The 22,378-nt window shown below is 41.5% G+C and overlaps 2 protein-coding genes across 3 annotated transcripts; both read left to right on the plus strand.

Annotated features, from left to right (window-relative positions):
• Positions 1-139: 139 nt before the first annotated feature.
• LOC118078226 (vomeronasal type-2 receptor 26-like) lies at positions 140-11,168 on the plus strand. The gene is made up of 6 exons (XM_060281298.2): positions 140-402; positions 1,789-1,966; positions 3,156-4,016; positions 6,945-7,172; positions 9,089-9,215; positions 10,267-11,168. The coding sequence occupies exons 1-6, from the start codon at positions 140-142 to the stop codon at positions 11,166-11,168; spliced, it is 2,559 nt and encodes an 852-aa protein (XP_060137281.2).
• Positions 11,169-14,808: 3,640 nt separating this feature from the next.
• Positions 14,809-22,120, plus strand: LOC118078228 (vomeronasal type-2 receptor 26-like). 2 transcript variants are annotated; one of them, XM_088655100.1, is made up of 6 exons: positions 14,809-15,030; positions 16,365-16,538; positions 17,421-18,278; positions 18,651-18,884; positions 19,213-19,339; positions 21,216-22,120. In XM_088655100.1, the coding sequence occupies exons 1-6, from the start codon at positions 14,809-14,811 to the stop codon at positions 22,118-22,120; spliced, it is 2,520 nt and encodes an 839-aa protein (XP_088511226.1). The 2 variants fall into 2 exon arrangements, with proteins under 2 accessions (XP_088511226.1, XP_088511227.1); XM_088655101.1 differs by lacking the exons at positions 14,809-15,030; positions 18,651-18,884 and having other exon boundaries at positions 16,260-16,538.
• The last annotated feature ends 258 nt before the right edge of the window (positions 22,121-22,378 follow it).

Genomic DNA, 22,378 nt, shown 5'->3' on the forward strand with positions numbered 1-22,378 from the left:
TAAGACTGGAAGATTAATATGCACTGTGATATTCAAGCTTAGGCAGACAGACACTAAGTGCTCTGTCAGTCTGATCAATGAATCTTTACACTCAGGAGATCTGGCTTCTAGTGACTTGTTATTGCTCAGGAACACTCAAATGGCAGTGTGCAAAGAGAAGAATTATTTCCCCTCAAATTCCTGCAAGCTGGTACTCTATGCAGTATTGAAATTAGTGCTATTTTCTCTAAATGAGGGCAACATTCCGATTGCTCAGTGTTCCAGCAGGCACCCTCTTCCTATTCTTCATGAATATTATCAGTCCGGAGACATCACTGTTGCTGGCATTATTTCTCAAATCTATATAACTTCAAGTGTAGCCTTCAATATACCACCCTCTTCTGCGTTCCTTGAGGACATTCTGTAAGGAATTGTTTTTGTGTGAGCATGTGTACTTGTGAGTTTAAAACCATAGGATCTTTCTGTAATAAATATATATCTGCATTTGCCATATGATAAGGGTGATGATCATTATGATAATTACCAGAACCCCTTTCCTTCATTCTTGATTCTTATGAAGGGTGGGGGTGGAATTTAGGCAGGGTCTGTTCATCTTAGTTTAAGAATACCTGATTATAATGAGATCTAAAACTAGCATTTCATCATCATTAAATGAGCATGAGGCAGGGAAAAAACCCCATAACACCCACATCCAGTTTCTTAAGGCTTTCTTGTGATTTGCCGTGATAATATTTGTATTTCTAGATTTCACACTTATCTTTTATCATTGCAAAGCAGTTAATCACTCAAACCTGGAGGTGATTGCATGATCAGCTTTGAACAATGGAAGAAAGACTGGATAATCTGACACTTTCTACTCATTTCAAAAATCTGATATTAGTAGTAGTGGCATCAAATATAATAGCAGCAGTACTGTTAACAAGTGCTTACATTTTGCAAAGAGAAGCACAAAATAGGGCAATATGGCAAGTTCGGTTGTGTGATAAATCTGGGGAACTTCTAGTCACCAACATAATATCTCAGTGGCTTATTTGCCTTCTAATGATAATGATAATGATAATGATAATGATAATGATAATCATTGTAGTGTCCCTTACACCTATGAAATATTCCAAAGGATCAGGCACAGATTCTTCCATCAGAGGAATCTTCCCTGGATACAACCTAAGTTTATTTTGAGGTTCAACCTGTAATAAAACACATTCCCCTTTCTGAGTTTTCTGGAAGCTGATAGTGAGGGATAGTTCTAATTATCAGAATTAATAAATAGAAATGCCATGGGCTGGCTATTCAGGAAGGCCAAATGTGCAGGTTTGTGTTTCAATATATTCACGTACCTCCTATACTATGGACAAATAATAGAGTTTGATGCTGATAATGCCAAGGTAGAAGGTTTGATCCCTTTACAGGACAGCTGCATATTCCTGCATTGCAGGGGGTTGGGCTAAATGAGCGGTTTTCAGACAAGGGTCTCCATTTGTTTTTGGGCTACAACACCCACCATCCCTAGCTAGCAGGACCAGTTTTCAGGGATGATGGGAATTGTAGTTCAGAATCAGATGGAGACTCAAGCACTGGGCTAAATGATCCTCAGGGTCCCTTCCAACTCTACAATTCTATGATTCTATGATTTGTGAAGATGCGCTGTTGTTTAATATGTAGTTCTCATTGCAGGCCAATGACACATCTCTACCAGCATATCCTGGCCGTGGCATTTGCTGTAAAAGAGATAAATGGAAATCCCCAAATCTTACCCAATGTCACTCTAGGATTTCACATTTATAATAGCCATTTCAGTGCAAGCTGGACCTATCAAGCCTCCATGGAACTTCTCTCTAGACAAGGACGACTCATCCCTAACTACAAGTGCGATGTGGTGGACACCCCAGTTGCAGTCATTGGAGGATCGAACTCTGAAGTAGGCCTTGACATGGCAACAATCCTCTGCATGTACAAGATGCCACAAGTAAGATGTAGACTTGGGTTTTTTACTCTTGGGTCATAAGCAAGCCAATTACAAATATAATCAGACTGAATGTGGGTACTTGAATGATTGACTGATTCACCATGTTTGAGATCTTTTAGGACCAGCAAGTACAGGTACAGTCAAACCTCAGTTGTCAAACATAATCCGTTCCGCAAGCCCGTTCAGCTTCGAAACGTTTGACAACCAAGGCGCAGCTTCCGATTGGTTGCAAGAGAAACTGGCAAAAGTCAGAGTACAGGCAAAAAGTAGGCAGTGGGAGATCTTTCTAAATTGGCTCCATAAATTGTTAAAGGACATGCAACTACTGAAGCATCCCCATGTAGAGAGAACATACGGAATCATTCCTCATTGAACATTATAATGAAGAATAATATGAACTGTGGAGACATTACATGGACTAAACATAACAGCTGTGGCAGGTGCAGGGAAGGCCACAAGAATGGACGCAGTAGACAGGTATTAGGTTGCACTGGGCCACAGCTTTATTGATTCCAGGACAGAACAGGTTTGGCTAAGGCATTGGGCGTGTATCCAGCATCAGGAAGTACACCTGCTATCTGATAGGAATCTGGTGGCATTGACCTTGTTTTGGGGAGTAGATTGCAACATGGATTGGGTGCCACAACCCCGCACAGGCTGCCATTGGAAGAGGTATATTGGCCCATTGGTCCCCCAGTGGACTCCCGGACTGAGTCACCACTCCCAGACCCCTCTAATGGGGTGGCACCAGGTGGCCAACCCTTCCCCTGGCCATGCCAGAAGATGGTGGCCTCTCTGAACCCACCATGGCTGTGCCATGTTGCCCTCACCCACCCAGAGCCCCAGACGTGAAATGCTAATGTGGAAGCCACTGTGAGCTGCCAGCTGTGTAATACGAGTTCTTTGTACATTAGTTGTATTTATTTTCCCCAATTTGAACTACAAAATGGTGATTTTTCTTGAGTCAAAATGAAAATACCCCTAAACTTTTTTTAAAGAAAAAAGCACTGTCTATATCTACATATCTGCAGATTCCAAATCAACATAAATAAATAGCAAATTGAATAGCCCCTGTCAATCGATACTCATTAACTGAAAGTTGAAATCTTGTTTTGAGTTTATTTGGTATTTGGATCTCAACATTTGGTATCTCCTTTCCCCATCTGTTTATAAAAATGATCGTCTTTAGCTCATCTATGGCTCTTCTCCTATTTTGAATCAAGACATGCAAGCAGTTTTCTTCCATAAAATATTTCCAGATGGGGTTCAACAATATGAGGGGATCGTCCAGCTACTGCTGCATTTCAATTGGATGTGGATTGGCGTGCTTTTTCTCTATGATGACACTGGAGACAGATTTGTACAAAACGTTCTTCCCATGTTTGCCGAGAAGGGCATCTGCTTTGATTTTATAGAAAGTTTTCCTAAAGTATCTTTTTCTGATGATTTCAAAGAACTGGTGGAGGAAGGTTCTAAAACAATCAGCATGATTGTGGGAAGCACCACCAATGTTGTAGTTGTGAATGGTGAAATTCATACAATTATGGTAATGAGAATGATGCCCAGACTTGCAGAAGCAAATGGTATAAAAATAGAAGGCAAGGCAAAAGTCTGGATTATGACAGCTCAGATGGACTTCACATCCTTTCCCATTCAAAGAGGTTGGGACATAACTTTCCTCCACGGTGCTCTGTCCTTTGCAGTCCATTCTAAGGATCTTCTAGGATTCCAGAAATTTATTCAGATGAGAAACCCGACCTTGGAAAAAGAAGATGGCTTCATCAGGCTTTTCTGGGAAGAGGCATTTAATTGTTATTTTACTGATCCTGCTTTGGAGGAGAAAGACAAACAGATCTGCACTGGGGAGGAGAATATCGAGAGCCTTCCTGGGTCTGTTTTTGAAATGACCATGACAGCCCACAGCTACAGCATCTACAATTCTGTATATGTTGTGGCACATGCTTTGCACACCATGCTTTCTGCCAAATTAAAATACAGAGGAATGGCAGGTACAGTAAGGTGGGAACTTCTGAATCAACAGCCATGGCAGGTAAAGTTCTATTCCAAATAATACAGAGGTTTGTTGCTAAATCTGGCTAGTTACAGAGTACCATGATATCATAATTCATATGAAGTCAGCCATTGAATTCCAGGAAAGTGAAGAAGCCCTAAATATTGTGCTAAAGGATTATTATTATTATTATTATTTATAAAAATTGCCAACACGTATCATGCTCAAGGCAATCCAAAGCAAATTACAACAAACAAATATCCAATAAACCCAACATAGATTAGTAATAATAATATATTTATACCCCACCTATCTGGCTGGGTTTCCCCAGCCACTCTGGGCGACTTCCAACAAAATATTAAAATACAATAGTCTGTTAAACATTAAAAGCTTCCCTAAACAGGGCTGCCTTCAGATGTCTTCTAAAACTCTGGTAGTTGTTTTTCTCTTTGACATCTGGTGAGAGGGCGTTCCACAGGGCAGGTGCCACTACCGAGAAGCCCTCTGCCTTGTTCTCTGCAACTTCCCTTCTCGCAGTGAGGGAACTGCCAGAAGGCCCCTGACACTGGACCTCGGTGTCCAGGCAGAACAATAGAGGTGGAGAAGGTCCTTCAGGTATACTGGACTGAGGCCGCTTAGGGCTTTAAAGGTCAGTACCAACACATTGAACTGTGCTCGGAAATGTACTGGGAGCCAATGTAGGTCTTTTAAGACCGGTGTTATGTGGTATCGGCGGCCACTCCCAGTCACCAGTCTAGCTGCCGCATGCTGGATTAGTTGTAGTTTCCGGGTCACCCTCAAAGGTAGCCCTACATAGAGCGCATTGCAGTAATCCAAGCGAGAGATAACTAGAGCATGCACCACTCTGGTGAGACAGTCCACAGGCAGGTAGGGTCTCAGCCTGCATACCAGATGGAGCTGGTAAACAGCTGCCCTAGAGACAGAATTGACCTACGCCTCCGTGGACAGCTGTGAGTCCAAAATGACTCCCAGGCTGCACACCTTTGTCCTTCAGGGGCACAGTTACCCCATTCAGGACCAGGGAGTCCTCCACACCTGCCTGCCTCCTCTCCCCCACAAACAGTACTTCTGTCTTGTCAGGATTCAGCCTCAATCTGTTAGCCGCCATCCATCCTCCAACCGCCTCCAGACACTCGCTTAAAACCAAAGGAAAAAGAAATACAATAAAAATATCTCACCCACTTTTAAAAGGCCCAATGTGTGGTTACAGAGGACAGTTTTCTGCCTGGCTCCTAAAGATATATAGTGATGGTGCCAGGTGAGCAAAACTGGGGAGAGCGTTCCTTAAACAGGGAATGCTGCAGAAAACTCCTGTTCTTGTGTTGCCACCCTCTGGACCTCGCATAGAGTGGGCACAAGAAGTAGGACCTCCCATAATGAGTGCAGGGTCTGGGTTGGTTCACATGTGAAGAGATGGTCCTTGAGGTATTGAGGTCCCTGAACCATTTACGGCTTTTTAGGAAACTAGTTGGCCCTGCCATGCGTTGCGGTGGCTCAGTTTGTTAAATGGAGCCTCAGAGTCCCACTTCAGACTCCCCTCACCTTCAGAGTCCCCCTGTTTTTGTGTGTGTTATGTTTACATAGGCACATCCCTGTGTCTCCCCCCACCCTGTTCTGATCCATTACCTATCCCTGCCCCCATTCGGATCCCCCCCCCCAGGCAGGCCCCTACCTCCACTTGGCCTAGTCTGAAAAGTGGCCTAGTCTGTTGCAGCCTATTCAGTCTGCTGGGCAATGTTGGGCCTTGTTGCTGCAAAAGGCCTGTTTTCAGTTGGTTGCTGTGGAATTTTGTGATGTCATCTGGTGGCGCGGCTTTGGAGGCAGCAGGGTGCGATATGTCTTTCTTTTGGATGCTGTTGGAGTCTTCAGACCTTCTGCTGGTGATGTATAATTTGGGCGCCACTTTTTGTGTTTAATCATTATTTTAGGTGTGAAAGGTGTGCTTTAGGGGGGGAATCACGCCAGATCCCTCCCTGATGGGCATGGAACATTGTGGCCAAATTTGTTGGAATTCAGTTCACCGGTTATGGAGGAAGGGTGCTACATCTGTGCACACAGTGGGAACATTTATATATATATATAGACTAATACAATGGTTCTCGAACTTAATCCATTCCAGGAGTCCGTTCGACTCCCGAAACTGTTCAAAAACCAAGGTGCGGCTCCTGCTTGGCTGCAGGAGCTTCCTGCTCTTAAGCCATTGAATAATAATAAGGATAATAATAATTAATTTATACCTCACCCATCTGGCTGGGTTTCCCCAGCCACTCTGGGTGACTTCCAACCAAATATTAAAAACAATACAGCATCAAACATTAAAAACTTCCCTAAACAGGGCCGTCTTCCGTTGTCTTTTAAAAGTAAAATAGTTGCTTATTGCCTTGACATCTGCTGGGAGGGCATTCCACAGGGTGGGTGCCACTACCGAGAAGGCCCTCTGTCTGGTTCCCTGTAACCTCACTTCTCGCAATGAGGGAACCGCCAGAAGGCCCTTGGCGCTGGATATCAGTGTTCGGGATGAACGATGGGGGTGGAGACGCTCCTTCAGGTATATAGGACCGAGGCCATTTAGGGTGGATGTTCGGCTTCCGAAAAACCTTTGCAAACCGGAACACTTAGTTCTGGTCATATCAAGAGAGTAAAAAGCTTAGGACCCATCTACCTGAGAGAATGTCCTGTTTGACCTTTGAGGTTCATTTTGTAAACAAAAACAAATGAACATTCAAGTACATCATATTGCTTAAAAGAATCAACACTATCACCCTTTTTATAGGCCCATAAGTCAATTCCCCCTCTTTCAGCAACTTCAATTATCTAAGTAGGGCTAGAGAGAGAGAGAGAGAGCTTTTAAAGATACCACAAACCATTATATCAATCATGAAATATAATCACAGTGTCATTGTGTTAGGGCACATATTCATGAATTCTCTTCCACCTCCAATATAGCTCCACCACTTTCTGAGAAACGTATTGTTTAATAATAGTGCTGGGGGAAAAGTTTCATTTGACCAAAATGGACAATTAGTATCTGGATTTGATATTATCAACTGGATCACATTCCCAAATGAGTCATTTCTTAGAGTCAAAGTTGGAAGGCTGGATTCCCAGGCTCCTCTGGGCAAGGGGTTAACCCTTCATGATGATGCCATCATGTGGCCAGACAGATTTAACCAGGTAAGTTCCATTTCAGAAAGTCTGCTGATATTTTTTCCAGTTACAGGTAGGTAGCCGTGTTGGTCTGAGTCGAAGCAAAATAAAAAAATTCCTTCAGTAGCACCTTAAAGACCAACTAAGTTTATATTTTGGTATGAGCTTTCGTGTGCATGCACACTTCTTCAGATACAGATACATGCACACGAAAGCTCATACCAAAAATATAAACTTAGTTGGTCTTTAAGGTGCTACTGAAGGGATATTTTTTCCAGTGGGCCATAACAATTTCACTGTAATATATTAAAGGATCCGTTCTCAGATCAAACTAGATGTAACACTAAGAGATTGCATAAAGGGCAATGAATAATGTAAAATTTTGAATTATGGTGCTGGAGGAGACTCTTGAGAGTCCCGTGGACTGCAAGAAGATCAAACCTATCCATTCTGAAGGAAATCAGCTCTGAGTGCTCACTGGAACAGATCCTGAAGCTGAGGCTCCAATACTTTGGCCTCCTCATGAGAAGAGAATACTCCCTGGAAAAGACCCTGATGTTGGGAAAGATTGAGGACACAAGGAGAAGGGGACGACAGAGGACAAGATGGTTGGACAATGTTCTCAAAGCTATGAACATAAGTCTGACAAAACTGCAGGAGGCAGTGGAAGACAGGAGTGCCTTGTGTGCTCTGGTCCATGGGGTCACAAAGAGTCGGACACGACTAAACGACTAAACAACAACAAATATTAAAGCATCCATTCTCAGATGAAACTAGATGTAACACGAAGAGATTGCATAAAGGGCAATGAATAATGCAAAAATCCATTAATGGTTTCTCTATATATAATATGTTGAAGTTACAGGTAGGTAGCCGTGTTGGTCTGAGTCGAAGCAAAATAAAAAAATTCCTTCAGTAGCGTCTTTAATATGTTGAACTCGATGCTTTTGTTCTTGAAAAAAAATGGTTCTAGTACTGTGTACCCTTGAATACCCCCAGGAAAAAAGCATTAGCTGAATGTTTTCTACTTCACTAAGACTCTTGACTTCTAAAAGTTGATGTTGTTGCACCGATTGGCAGAGTAAATTACACAATTTTGCCAAAATTGAGCAATTAACAAACAGTCTTAGAGACAATTCAAAAGTAATTAAAAAAAATGGGATAGGTACAAGAAATATGTTCAAAAGTATAGCAAAAATGTAGTATCCATGATAGCGTTTGAGTGATCTTAAAAGGAAATTAGGGGTTGAATAATAATTGTTAGGATGTAAAAGGAAGTAAGAATGTACTAGATTATTTGCTTAAGAAGTTTGTACTAAGGTATTTACATTCAAGTGTAAAGAATAAGTATATACTCGAGGAATTAACAGGAAGTCCAAAGCTTTTATTTTTATCTTTATTACATATACATATACAATTTTTTATTTTGCTTTTTTAAATTTTATTTATTTATCGGCTCTTTTTTTAAAAAAAATTAAATTATTTATTCATTCATTTTTCTTTATTTAGGGGAGGAAAATGCAGGAAAAAGAAAAAGAGGAAAGATAAATTAATACAGAAAGGAAATACTTGTAACAATTACCAGATAAATAGTAGAATGTAATCTGTAGGATGTCTACTTTGTATAATGTATATATTCTTTGTATGTTTTATATGCTATATATATTTTATAGTTATTAAAAATACGCAATAAAAAGGATTAAAATAAAAATAGAAATAAAAGTTGATGTTGTTGAAACATTTACCAATATGGTTTTTCATGAAACCAAAGGTGTAGGAGTAATGGTAGAGGCACAGATTCCAGTACTGGAGTTTGTTGCAAATAAAGAGCTCTCACATTGCTATCCGGCAAGCTACCTATGGCTTAAATGTAGATTTCCTATCATGGGGTTGTTATGTGAGCTGCAGATTACCAACTCTTCTTTTCTTTCATTTATGGACAGGTAGAGCCCCTTTCCGAGTGTAATGAGAAGTGCCTTTCAGGTTATAGTAGAACCAAGAAAGAAGGGCAGCCATCTTGCTGCTATGATTGCCTCCCATGTCCAGAACAGAAGATCTCAAACCAGACAGGTAGGAAATTTATTTTATGCTATGTAACATATCAGTTACTATTTCCTAGGTGCACACCAGAACTTAATTTCCATAATGTGTGGAGGCGGATTATATACTGTCTGATATTACTATTGAGAAGTATGTCATTTACTTTTAAAGCCAAAGTTTGTTGGGTGGGCCAGATAGCAATTGTTGTTGTTTAGTCATTTAGTCGTGTGCAACACTTCATGACCCCATGGACCAGAGCATGCCAGGCACTCCTGTCTTGCACTGCCTCCCGCAGTTTGGTCAAACTCATGTTTGTAGCTTCGGGAACACTGTCCAACCATCTCGTCCTCTGTCGTCCCCTTCTCCTTGTGCCCTCCATCTTTCCCAACATCAGGGTCTTTTCCAGAGAGTCTTCTCTTCTCATGAGGTGGCCAAAATATTGGAGCCTCAGCTTCACGATCTGTCCTTCCAGTGAACACTCAGGGCTGATTTCCTTCAGAATGGATAGGTTTGATCTTCTTGCAGTCCATGGGACTCTCAAGAGTCTCCTCCAGCACCATAATTCAAAAGCATCAATTCTTCAGCAATCAGCCTTCTTTATGGTCCAGCTCTTACTTCCATACATCACTACTGGGAAAACCATAGCTTTAACTATACAGACCTTTGTCGGCAAGGTGGTGTATCTGCTTTTTAAGATGCTGTCTAGGTTTGTCATTGCTTTTCTCCCATGAAGCAGGCGTCTTTTAATTTCGTGACTGCTGTCACCATCAGCAGTGATCATGGAACCCAAGAAAGTAAAATCTCTCACTGCCTCCATTTCTTCCCCTTCTATTTGCCAGGAGGTGATGGGACCAGTGGCCATGATCTTAGTTTTTTTGATGTTGAGCTCCAGACCATATTTTGCACTCTCCTCTTTCACCCTCATTAAAAGGTTCTTTAATTCCTCCTCAATTTCTGCCATCAAGATTATGTCATCAGCATATCTGAGGTTGTTGATATTTCTTCCGGCAATCTTAATTCCGGTTTGGGATTCATCCAGTCCAGCACTTACTTGTATAGAAAACAATATTTTCTTTTTCAGACATGGATGACTGTTTTGAATGCCCTGGAGACCAGTACCCAAACAATTACCAGAATGGATGCCTTCCGAAACAAATAACCTTCTTGTCTTATGAAGAACCTCTGGGGAGCAGTTTGGCTACTCTTGACCTCACTTTTTCTTTCATCACAGCTTTGGTGCTTCAAATCTTCATTAAGTACAGGGATACTCCCATCGTCAAGGCCAACAACCGGAACCTCACCTACGCTCTCCTCATCTCCCTCTTGCTTGCTTTCTTTTCTGCTTTGTTGTTCATTGGGCAGCCTGAACAGCTAATGTGCCTCCTTCAACAAACTGCTTTCTCCATGATTTTCTCAGTGGCAGTTTCTTGCATATTGGCCAAAACCACCATTGTGGTTCTAGCATTCATGGCCAGCAAGCCAGGGTCTAGGATGAGGAAATGGGTAGGCAATAGACTATCTAGCTGCATTGTCTTTTGCTGCTCCCTTATTCAGGCTGGTATTTGTATGATCTGGCTGATAACTTCTCCCCCATTCCCAGATTTTGACATGCACTCAGTGACTGAAGAAATTGTACTAAAATGTAACGAAGCTTCAACTATAATGTTTTACTGTGCCCTGGGATTCATGGGTTTCCTGGCCATTGTCAGCTTCACTGTGGCTTTTCTAGCTAGGAAGTTACCCGACAGTTTTAATGAAGCCAAGTTCATCACCTTCAGCATGTTGGTCTTTTGCAGTGTTTGGTTGTCCTTTGTTCCAACCTACCTGAGTACCAAGGGGAAATATATGGTGGCAGTGGAGGTCTTCTCCATCTTGTCCTCTAGTTTTGGATTACTGGGTTGTATCTTTTTCCCTAAATGTTTTGTTATTTTGCTGAGGCCAGAGTTGAACAGCAAAGGGAAACTGATAAGAAGACAGAATTAAAGAATCAACATGTTTCTGTCATGCTGAGTGTATGTACTGTTATTATTCCCAGTAAAGAATAATATATAACAGTGATATGGAATATCAGTTTGGGGACCAACACAATCCTCCAGGATTCTTTACCTGCCTTGTGGAACTCTGCCCAGACTATTCCTGCATCCTGCCTCACACCACTCTGTGACCTTGCATGACACTCCCTGACTTCTTTTGCTAGGTTGCAGTGTGTCCTTGAGGTCTAATAATGCTTCTCAGTTTTCTAGATAGAGGAAAGAAAGGGTTGTGTGAGCATGTGTACAAACCACACTTCTGTAGAAAAATAAAATTTAGATTTGCAGTTCTTCCCACATTTTTTGGGGGGGGGGGAATTAATTTATTTTTATCATAAAAAATTTACATTCAAACAGTTTGTATAATCATTTTGTGAGATTCTCTGAATCTCGTGACTCTCTCCCCCCTCCCCAATCCCCTACATGGGTCCTTAAAACAGAATTTAAAACTACATATCAGTACATTCTCCACAATTTTCATTTTTTCCAAATTATCCATAATCTTCATTACTTTACAAATGTTTCTTAGAGTCTAGTTAGGGTTTAAATTTGCTTACAGTGATCTCCTAGGCAAGCCCTAAATAGTTCTTCCCACTTTTGCCCTTGGCCCTGTCCACAACTGCCGTTTGGCTCCCAGGAGGTTGTCCGAAGGTTATGTGGCCTATCCCTGCTTTACAACTTTAAAACGACGATGACAACAACAACAACAACAACAACAACAACAACTGTATTTGATGAAATCCTGGCATAATTTGTAAGATTGGCTGCAGTGGTTTTACTGTTTGAGGGGACGGGGGGGGGGGTTGGTTGCTGTTTTAGGAGGTTTTCCTATTCTGTTCAAATGAAAATATATTTTCCCTCATAAAAGGTAAAGGTACCCCTGACCGTTAGGTCCAGTCACGGACAACTCTGGGGTTTCGGGCTCATCTCACTTTACTGGCCGAGGGAGTCGATGTTTGTTCACAGACAGCTTCATGAAACTGCCTTGGTCGCTCTGGTCGATAATCTCCGGTGGGCTAGGGACAAAGGTGAGAGCTGTTTCCTAGTTCTGCTGGAGCTTTTGACACCATCGACCATAACATCCTTCTGGACCGTCTAGAGGGCTTGGGAGCTGGGGGCACTGTCATACAGTGGTTCCGCTCCTTCCTCCTGGGCTGTGTTAAGAAAGTGATGGTGGGGATGAGTGTTCAGACCCCTGGGCTCTCACTTGTGGGGTGCCTCAGGGTTCTGTCCTCTCCCCCATGCTTTTCAGCATCTACATGCAGCCACTGGGAGAGATCATCAGGGGGTTTGGGCTGGGTGTTCATCAGTATGCGGATGATACCCAGCTCTACCTCTCTTTCAAATTAGAACCAGTGAAGGCGGTGAAGGTCCTGTGTGAGTGTCTGGAGGTGGTTGGAGGATGGATGGCAGCTAACAGATTGAGGTTGAATCTTGACAAGACAGAAGTACTGTTTGTGGGGGACAGGAGGCGGGCAGGTGTGGAGGACTCCCTGGTCCTGAATGTGCCCCTGAAGGACCAGGTGCGCAGCCTGGGAGTCATTTTGAACTCACACAGCTGTCCATGGAGGTGCAGGTCAATTCTGTGTCCTGGGCAGCTGTTTACCAGCTCCATCTGGTATGCAGGCTGGGACCCTACCTGCCTGCGGACTGTCTTGCCAGAGTGGTGCATGCTCTAGTTTTCTCTCACTTGGACTACTGCAATGCTCTCTATGTGGGGCTACCTTTGAAGGTGACCCAGAAACTACAACTAATCCAGAATGTGGCAGCTAGACTGGTGACTGGAAGCGGCTGCCGAGACCACATAACACTGGTCTTGAAAGACCTACATTGGCTCCCAGTACACTTCCGAGCACAATTCAAAGTGTTGGTGCTGAGCTTTAAAGCCCTAAACGGCCTCGGTCCAGTATACCTGAAGGAGTGTCTCCACCCCCCGTTGTTTTGTCCGGACACTGAGGTCCAGTGCCGAGGGCCTTCTGGAGATTCCCTCGCTGCAAGAAGCCAAGTTACAGGCAGAGGGCCTTCTCGGTAGTGGCACCCGCCCTGTGGAATGCCCTCCCACCAGATGTCAAAGAGAAAAATAACTACCAGACTTTTAGAAGACATCCCTTTTTAGGGAGGCTTTTAATATTTTATAGATTATTGTATTTCAATATTCTGGGGAAACCCAGCCAGATAGGCGAGGTATAAATAATATATTATATTATATTATATTATATTATATTATATTATATTATATTATATTATATTATATTATATTATATTATATTATATTATATTATATTATATTATATTATATTATATGGCCAGCATGACTAAGCTGCTTCTGGCAAACCAGAGCAGCGCACGGAAATGCTGTTTACCTACGCACCGGAGCGGTACCTATTTATCTACTTGCACTTTGACGTGCTTTCGAACTGCTAGGTGGGCAGGAGCTGGGACTGAACAATGGGAGCTCACCCTGTTGTGGGGATTTGAACTGCCGATCTTCTGATCGGCAAGGCCTAGGCTCTGTGGTTTAGACCACAGCGCCACCCATGTCCCTATTTTCCCTCATATTGACTACCAAAGATCCTTTAAAGAACCTGCAGAGTTAATTGGCAAAACAGCTGGCTAAAGGTAAGCCTGTGTAAATTAAGCTGGTTTATATTCATACAAGATCTAAAACCCATTTATTAACATTGCTATTGCTCTGGCTATCCCTGGGGGAGGGAAAACAAGCCTTTGAAATAAAATTGGAATAGATTACCCTTGTTGGTTCCTTCAAACTCTACGATTCTATGATTTTAAGTTTTGCACAGTGTTCCCAGGTCACCAAACCAAGCTGAGCAGGCTAACCCTTTATCCAGTCCCACAAATAACAACAAATAGAGAAAACCAAGAATGCCCTTGTATAACAGATACATTTAATTTCATAGAATAGAGAGGGGATGGGGAATCTTTTACAGCTCAGGGCCTGATGAAAAACCACCTGATCTTCAATAGGTGATTTTTTTTTAATGTGGCAGTTTTGAGAAACTGGCCCCACTTTGGAATGTGTTCAAAACTTTAACCAGCCATTTTTAATAGCTTCTGACACATTTTATTTAAGGCTTGTTATCTGGAACCTGACACACACATGTTCATGCCTATGCATGTGCAATACTCTGTAGCTCATTGTAATTTTCTTGCTCTTTCACTAAGAATTACCAAGACAAGTTTAGCTCAGGTGGGATAAACATCTTTTCTTTTTCATCTGCAATGTTGTCAAGAACAAAGAACTAATAGTAGGTGGTGATCTCTCGTGCAATTGTCCAATTAACCATGATAATAACGTCAATTCTTTCTCCCCATCCCTGGGGAGTTCCAGTAGCTACATGCAAACCTATGGAGAGTAAAAATTGCTACTAAAACCTGTTGCTAATATATCCTATTGAGAGCCTGTAGGTTAATGGAACTCTGTCAGTCTAAACAGTGATTCTTTACATTTAATAGTTCTGACTTTACATCTGCTGAATGAGCAACCACCCCACTGCAGCTTTGCTAATCACAGTCCCTCTAACAACAGAATGGAAAACAATGAATGCTTTTAAAAAATGAAGGCTTTCTGCAAGATGGTACTATTCGTTATCCTGGTATTAGCGTTGCTGCCACAGGCTATGTGCAAGGCTTCTATTGCTCTGTGCTCCATCTTAGACCCTCTTCCTATTCTTCACCAATATTATCAGTCAGGAGACCTCATAATTGCTGGCATTACATCTCAAGTTTTTATATTATCAAATAGCATCAGCTTTAAAATGCACCCATCTCAGGAACTTTCTGATGACCGTATGTATGTAACTGGGTTTTTAAACAATTTGAAACTGTAATCAATATATCCCCCACCTTTGCATCGTTCGTTTTATTGCTTACTGCTACTCTACTTTTTCTTCCCATTGTTCTGAATTTGTTGTTTTTAGGTGTGTTGGGGTGGGGGGGTGGGGTAGGATATTTTCTTGGTTCCTTCCTGTGAGGAGTTGTATCCATCCTTAAAGTGTTTCTTGGCTTTATAGCTTTCCCCACTCTATTGAATAGGAACAATTGCAACATAGTCTCCTATTTGCATTACTTTTTCTAGGCTGGTTCTGACATATTACAAAGTGATATTTAAAACCTATGGCTTGGTTGTGTCACTTAGTCATTTCTTCCCTTTGTTCTCCAACACAAAACTCTAAATACCAGGATATTTGTAACAATTGCTTGGGAATGCACACTCAATTGGCCGTTCCTTCTGCAACATTATTGGATAATCATTTTAAACCATAGTTAAATCAAACTATGGTTTAAATGTGAATGTACAGTGTGATAGTACATGCTACTGAAATGGTGGGTTCTAGAACAATTCCCATAGACATCTGGCTGTTTACTGTCTAAACCATGGGTAGGCAAACTAGTTACAGGTATGTTGCTACATTAGAATGTCATTTGATTCATACAGGTGTTGAAAACACAGTATTAAATTAGGAACGAAATATTTAAAAAAATCCTTCCAGTAGCACCTTAGAAACCAACTAAGTTTGTCATTGATATGAGCTTTCGTGTGCATGCACACTTCTTCAGATACCAAAGAAGTGTGCATGCACATGCAAGCTCATACCAATGACAAACTTAGTTGGTCTCTAAGGTGCTACTGCAAGGAATTATTTTATTTTTTGTTCCTAATTTAATACTGTGTTTTCAACACCTGTATGAATCAAATGACATTCTAATGTAGCAATGAGGTGTGTGAGCTGGGCATTGTTAGGGGGACAGGAAATCCTTTGCCTGAATAGATTTCCTCTCTCCCCCGCCCCACCCCAGCAGTTATTAACACAATCATCTTAGCATTATTAAGTAAATTATTACCATTTTCTGCTAGTGTGGAGAAGTTAATATTGCTTTATGCTTTGTGGACTGCAAGCATAAATACAAGCCATTTTAGTGTTATACCTTATCTATTATATATCTATATACATAACAAACACCCTAATCTGAATATCATGAATATCTTGCACCATGTAACCCTTATTGCAGTGTTCTAACTCAGACCTACCAGCACATCCTGGCTTTGGCATTTGCCGTAAAAGAGATAAATGAAAATGGACAGATCTTACCCAATGTCACCTTGGGCTTCCATGTCTATAATACCCAGTTCAGTGAAACATGGACCTATCTGGCATCAATGGAACTTCTCTCCAGGAGAGGCAGATTCATCCCCAACTACAAGTGTGATGCTGAGAACACTCCAGTCACAGTTATTGGTGGACCAAACTCAAATGTCTGTCTCCACATGGCAACCATCCTCTGTATGTACAAGATGCCTCAGGTAAGGGCAAAATCTAGGGAAAGAATCCTTAAGATTCATGTGAGATTTTGAAGGGACATTGCAGGGCGCATATGGTGGTATGCATATTGTCCATGGGTAGGCAAACTAAGGACCAGGGGCCGGATCCGGCCCAATCGCCTTCTAAATCTGGCCCATGGACGGTCCAGGAATCAGCGTGTTTTTACATGAGCAGAATGTGTGCTTTTATTTAAAATGCATCTCTGGGTTATTTGTGGGGCATGGGAATTCGTTCTTCTTTCTTTCTTTTTTCAAAATATAGTCTGGGCCCCCACAAGGTCTGAGGGACAGTGGACCGGCCCCCTGCTGAAAATTTTGCTGACCCCTGATTTTTGTCACTCCCAACCTTTAGTTGCAGGTAGGTTTACTCACCTTTATGAAAGAGGAACTCCTGTATTGCCTTCTCCTGAGGAGAGGCGCATTTCCTTACCATCATACAGCTTAAAGTAGGAGGTTGCCTACAATAGGCTGCCCCTCACCCAAGTCCTCCTTCTGCTTTTTAATAGCATGTCACACTCTCACCGTTGAGTAGTGTGGGATTAGCCACTTGCCAATTCCGGGCTGAACAGGAATTTTTGGTTGGCTTTTGGGTGCTCCCTTTTTCACCTACATCACACTGTTCTGACTTATGGGTTGCAGTGGGATTTGGCCATTTGGCTTAGCTGGGTTTTTGTGGACAGGTAAGGGGTTCAGATAATGGCCTTCACTGAGGCATGTTAGGTGAAGGATTTCCCAATAACTATCCCCAATTGCCATCTGGTTTGAGGAGCTGCTTGGATTGGTGATATCTTAGGTTCTTAATCTTAAATATATATTTTTTAGAACTATCTCTTTCCTCCTACCCTCCCCCCCCCTTTTCCTTAGTTCATATACGGCTCTGCTCCAGTAATGAATGAGAAAACTCAAGCCTTTTTCTTCCACCGGATGTTCCCAAATGGGACACATCATTTCATGGGTATTCTCCACTTACTGCTACACTTCAGGTGGATGTGGATTGGAGTGGTTTCTCAAGATGAGGAGAATACAGAGAAATTTGTTGAAAAGGTGCTTCCCATTTTTTCTGAAAGAGGTATATGCTTTGACTTCATAGAAAGATTCCCCAAACTTAAATTTCCAAATGAATTTGAGGATGCAGTGAGGGAGGGCTTCGAATCCTTCATTGTTGCGATGCGAAGCACTGCCAATGTTGTGGTTGTACACGGAGAAATTCAGGACATGATAACGTTGAGAATTATACCTAAGGCTGCAGAATTTGAAGAAATACCGATACAAGCTGCCGCAAAAGTTTGGGTGATGACAGCCCAGATGGAATTCACATCACTTCGCTTACAAAGAAATTGGAGCCTACAGTTCATCCATGGCGCTCTATCCTTCACTACTCATTCAAAGGAGGTGTTGGGATTCCACACCTTTCTTCAGAAGAAGAGTCCTTCAGAAAAGGAAGATGGCTTCATTGAGGACTTCTGGGAAGAGGCATTTAACTGTTCATTCCACAAGTTTGCGGTGGATGAGATGGAAAGGGAAATCTGCACAGGGGCAGAGAATCTGGAGACTCTTCCTACATCTATTTTTCAAATGAGCATGACTGGCCACAGTTACAGTGTTTACAATGCAGTCTACGCTATAGCTCATGCATTGCATGCTATGCTGTCATTCCAGTTGAAACAACAAACATGGGCCAGTAGGGAGAGGCAGATATTTCTGAATCAACAACAGCATAAGGTAATATCTGGAATGGCATTATAAACGAGAATGCATTATAACCGTATAGAAAATGCTCTCTCCTAGAGCTTTTTACCCCCCAAGATTTAAATCAGGAACAGCCAATGTTGTTCCTTTTTGTGTTTTGTCCATGTGATGTTCAGTCCTAGTGAGCATGGTCGATGGATAGCTATGATGGAGTTGTACTTCACATCAGCTTTAATTATACATAGTATTTTATATGTGTTACTGTTGCTGCTTCAAATACTGCTGCTAATATATTTAATCTGCATTCGGCTTTTAAATGCAACTACAGCCCTCAAGTGTGAAAGATGTCATGTTGAATCCATTTGTGCATATTTATGAATTGCTTTGTTCTTCCCCTCAATCTAGCTACAACACTTTCTAAGAAGTGTCTCATTTAACAACAGTGCAGGTGAAAAGGTTACGTTTGATCAAAATGGTGAAATTGTAGCCGGCTTTGATATTATGAACTGGATAATATTCCCAAACCAGTCCTTTCAGAGAGTCAAAGTTGGAAAGATGGGTGCCCATTCTCTGGGTCCTCCAGAAAACATGATCTCTATCCAAGAGGATATCATCATGTGGCCCACGAGATTTAACCAGGTAGGATCCAAGGTTATTTAGGGTGTGTCCAATCATTTTATCAGTGTTTAAAAGCTGGCACATTGTTGCACTACAGAAGTGACTCAGTCTGAAGGGCATTGTAGAGAAGAGGAATGTTCTACAATGTTATCACATGTGATCACAATGTTATCTGTGATCAGTGGCTGCGTAAAAAATGATCTCTGTAAATGATGTCATGATTCCACTGTGGCATTGGCCAGTTTCTTAACTTCATATTCCTTAATTGTTGATTGAACTATGAGCTACCAACTAATAAAACTTAATTTTTCTGAATTGTAGTATATTGTCCTCTTTCATTTATGGACAGGCACTTCCCCATTCACTGTGTAATGACAATTGTCAACCTGGTTATAGGAGAGCCAAGAAGGAAGGGGAACCATTTTGCTGCTATGATTGCCTTCCATGTTCAGAAGGGAAGATCTCCAACCAGAAGGGTAATAAATGCTTTCTGCCACCCTGTGGTTGAAATGAAGACATGAGACACATATTTATATTGAAACACAGTCATTAAAAACAATTTAACTTGTAACAAATTTCATGATAGTTACTGTTTCTGTCAAGGTGAGAGTTGAGAAACAGTTTCTCCAGCTAAGGGAGATGTTCAGAAAACACAATACAGTGGTACCTCGGTTTTTAAATGTAATCCGTTCTGGAAGACCGTTCGAGTTCTGAAACATTCGAAAACCGAAAACTCAGTATGGAAGCCTCAATATTTAAAACTCAATACAGAAGCTGGATGGCATGTTCATCTTCCAAGGCATGTTCGAAAACTGAAGTTTCTACTTCTGGGTTTATGGCATTTGAAAACCGAAACGTTTGTCAATGGAGACATTCAAAAACCAAGGTCCCACTGTACTGCCTATACTTAACTATTGTCATTCAGATAAACTACACCCTCCTCTACCTGGCTCAACCAATTTTAAAATGTGTTGACAGAGTTCTACCAGCATTCTCTTGCCCCTTCCCCAATACCTGGCAAGAAGAACCTTGCTGGATCAGACCCAAAGTGCATCTAGTCTAGAATCCTACATGCAGACCCTTATCAGCACAAGTAGTAGAAAAGAAGAATTGTTGCTCCCCAAAAGCATAGTAGGTATAATAAGTTTATTATAATAGTTTATTATAATAATAAACTTCCCTATAAGAAAAAGGTTAGAACCATATAAAATTATACCTGGTGCAGAGAAAATGCAGAGAGGTAATTTTTACACCCTCTCTCATAACAATAGCACCTGGGGACATTCAATGGAGCTGAATGTTGGAGGATTCTGGGCACAGTGCATAATTAAACTGTGGAATTTATCCCTACAAGAGGCAGCAATGACCATTAACTTGGACAGAGTCCAAAGAAGATTAGACAATTCATAGAGAATATAGCTCTCAATGGCTCCTAACTCTCATGGCTGTGGTCTGCCTTCACTGTCAGCGGCTTTTAACTGCAGCAGAGGAGAGTGCCATTGCACTTATGTCCTGTTTTAAAGATTCCCTTGGGCTTCTGCTTGGCCACTGTTAGAACAGGATGCTGGGCTAGATGGGCCACTGGCCTGATCTAGCAGGCTCTTCATTTGTTCTTAAAATGATTGAATCCCTCTTTTAAAGTTGTTTTGGTTAGTCTTGCGGCAGGTAATTCCATACTCTAGGGTTATGCTGCATGAGGAAGTGATTTCTTTTATATGCCCTTAATATCCTACCATTCACTTCATTGTATGACTCAAAGTTGTATATTACTATCGAAGGAAGAACACTTCTCTTTATCAACGTGCTTCATTTTATTTTACAGCTCTATCATCTCCCTCTCCCATTAGTCAAATTGATTTTTTACCTTCTCCAAATGTTTATTTACCCAGAGAAGGTTGTGGTCTCAATTTAGAAACTATTGCTGCAAGGGTGTTGTATATATGTCACACAAGGCAAAAGAAATAAAAAGAAACAGGATTTCATCATATCCAGATAATGTGGAAGTAGGGATGATGCCTAATTTGTGATTTCTCAGCTGAAAAGTCAACTTCAGTTGTTTAGGTTTGGACTAATATCATCCCCGACAATAATATCTTCCAAAAAAGATGACATTAGAAGGGTCCAATTGTCTCTTTTAGATATTGTACTGACTTGCAGTTCCCATTCAGAAAATGAAACTGTACTGGGAAGCATTCAATAATAGTCCTACTCAGAGTACACCAACTGAAGATACGACTTCTTCAGGCTCATTACTTTTAATAGGTCTTCTCTGAGTAGGACTTAGCTGAACACAATGTGCTATATCTACCAGGGGTTTTTATATGTACAGAGAACCATGTTTTACTTTTACAGATATGGATGACTGTTTTCAATGTCCAGAAGCTCAGTTTCCAAATCGCAACAAGGATGCATGCATTCCAAAACGTATAAGCTTCCTGTCTTACGAGGAACCTTTGGGGATCACTTTAGCTATATTTGCAGTATTCTTTTCTTTCATCACAGCTTTAGTGTTTGGGATCTTCCTTAAGCACCGGGACACGCCCATTGTCAAAGCCAACAACCGCGACCTCACCTACACTCTTCTCGTCTCCCTCCTGCTCTGCTTCCTTTGCACTTTGCTATTTATTGGTCGACCTGAGAAAATGATGTGTCTTCTTCAACAAACGGCTTTTGGCATAATCTTCTCGATGGCTGTTTCTTGTGTTTTGGCCAAAACCACCATTGTGGTTCTTGCTTTTATGGCAACAAAGCCAGGGTCGATCATGAGGAAATGGGTCGGGAAAAGACTGTCAACCTTCATTGTTCTTTCCTGCTTGTTTATTCAAAGTACTATTTGTACTGTTTGGCTGGCAACCTCTCCCCCTTTCCCAGATTTTGATGTGTACTCAATGAATGGAGAAATTGTACTACAATGCAATGAAAGGTCCAGTGTCATGTTCTACTGTGTCTTGGGGTTTATGTGTTTCCTGGCCGTTGTCAGCTTCACTGTAGCTTTCCTAGCTAGGAAGTTACCAGACAGTTTTAATGAAGCCAAATTCATCACCTTCAGCATGTTGGTTTTTTGCAGTGTGTGGTTGTCTTTTGTTCCAACCTACCTGAGCACCAAGGGGAAATACATGGTGGCAGTGGAGGTCTTCTCCATCTTAGCCTCCAGTGCTGGGTTACTGGGCTGCATCTTTTCCCCTAAATGCTATGTCATTTTGCTGAGGCCTGACTTGAACAATAGAGATCAGCTTACAAGAAGAAATTTTAAATAATAAACTCACTAATGATCAAGTTTATAATTCTGGTCCAGGTTAATTTAGCTGCAAGTCTTATTGTTTGCAAGGGGACTTGCTGGTCTGTTTTCAAATTTTCTGCCATTAATTATCTTTTGGGACTGATGTATTTATTTGGAATAGCATGATTTTTTGATTGATTTTTTAGGAAGGTGTCACAAAATGATTGCCATGGGGGCAGGCCCATTCCCAGATTGGTAGCTTTTTCAATTGCTCAGTCACAAAACAACCCAAGCT

Source organism: Zootoca vivipara, chromosome 12, assembly GCF_965207765.1.
Source record: "Zootoca vivipara chromosome 12, rZooViv2.hap1.1, whole genome shotgun sequence".
In the NCBI taxonomy this organism is placed as follows: Eukaryota; Metazoa; Chordata; class Lepidosauria; order Squamata; family Lacertidae; genus Zootoca; species Zootoca vivipara.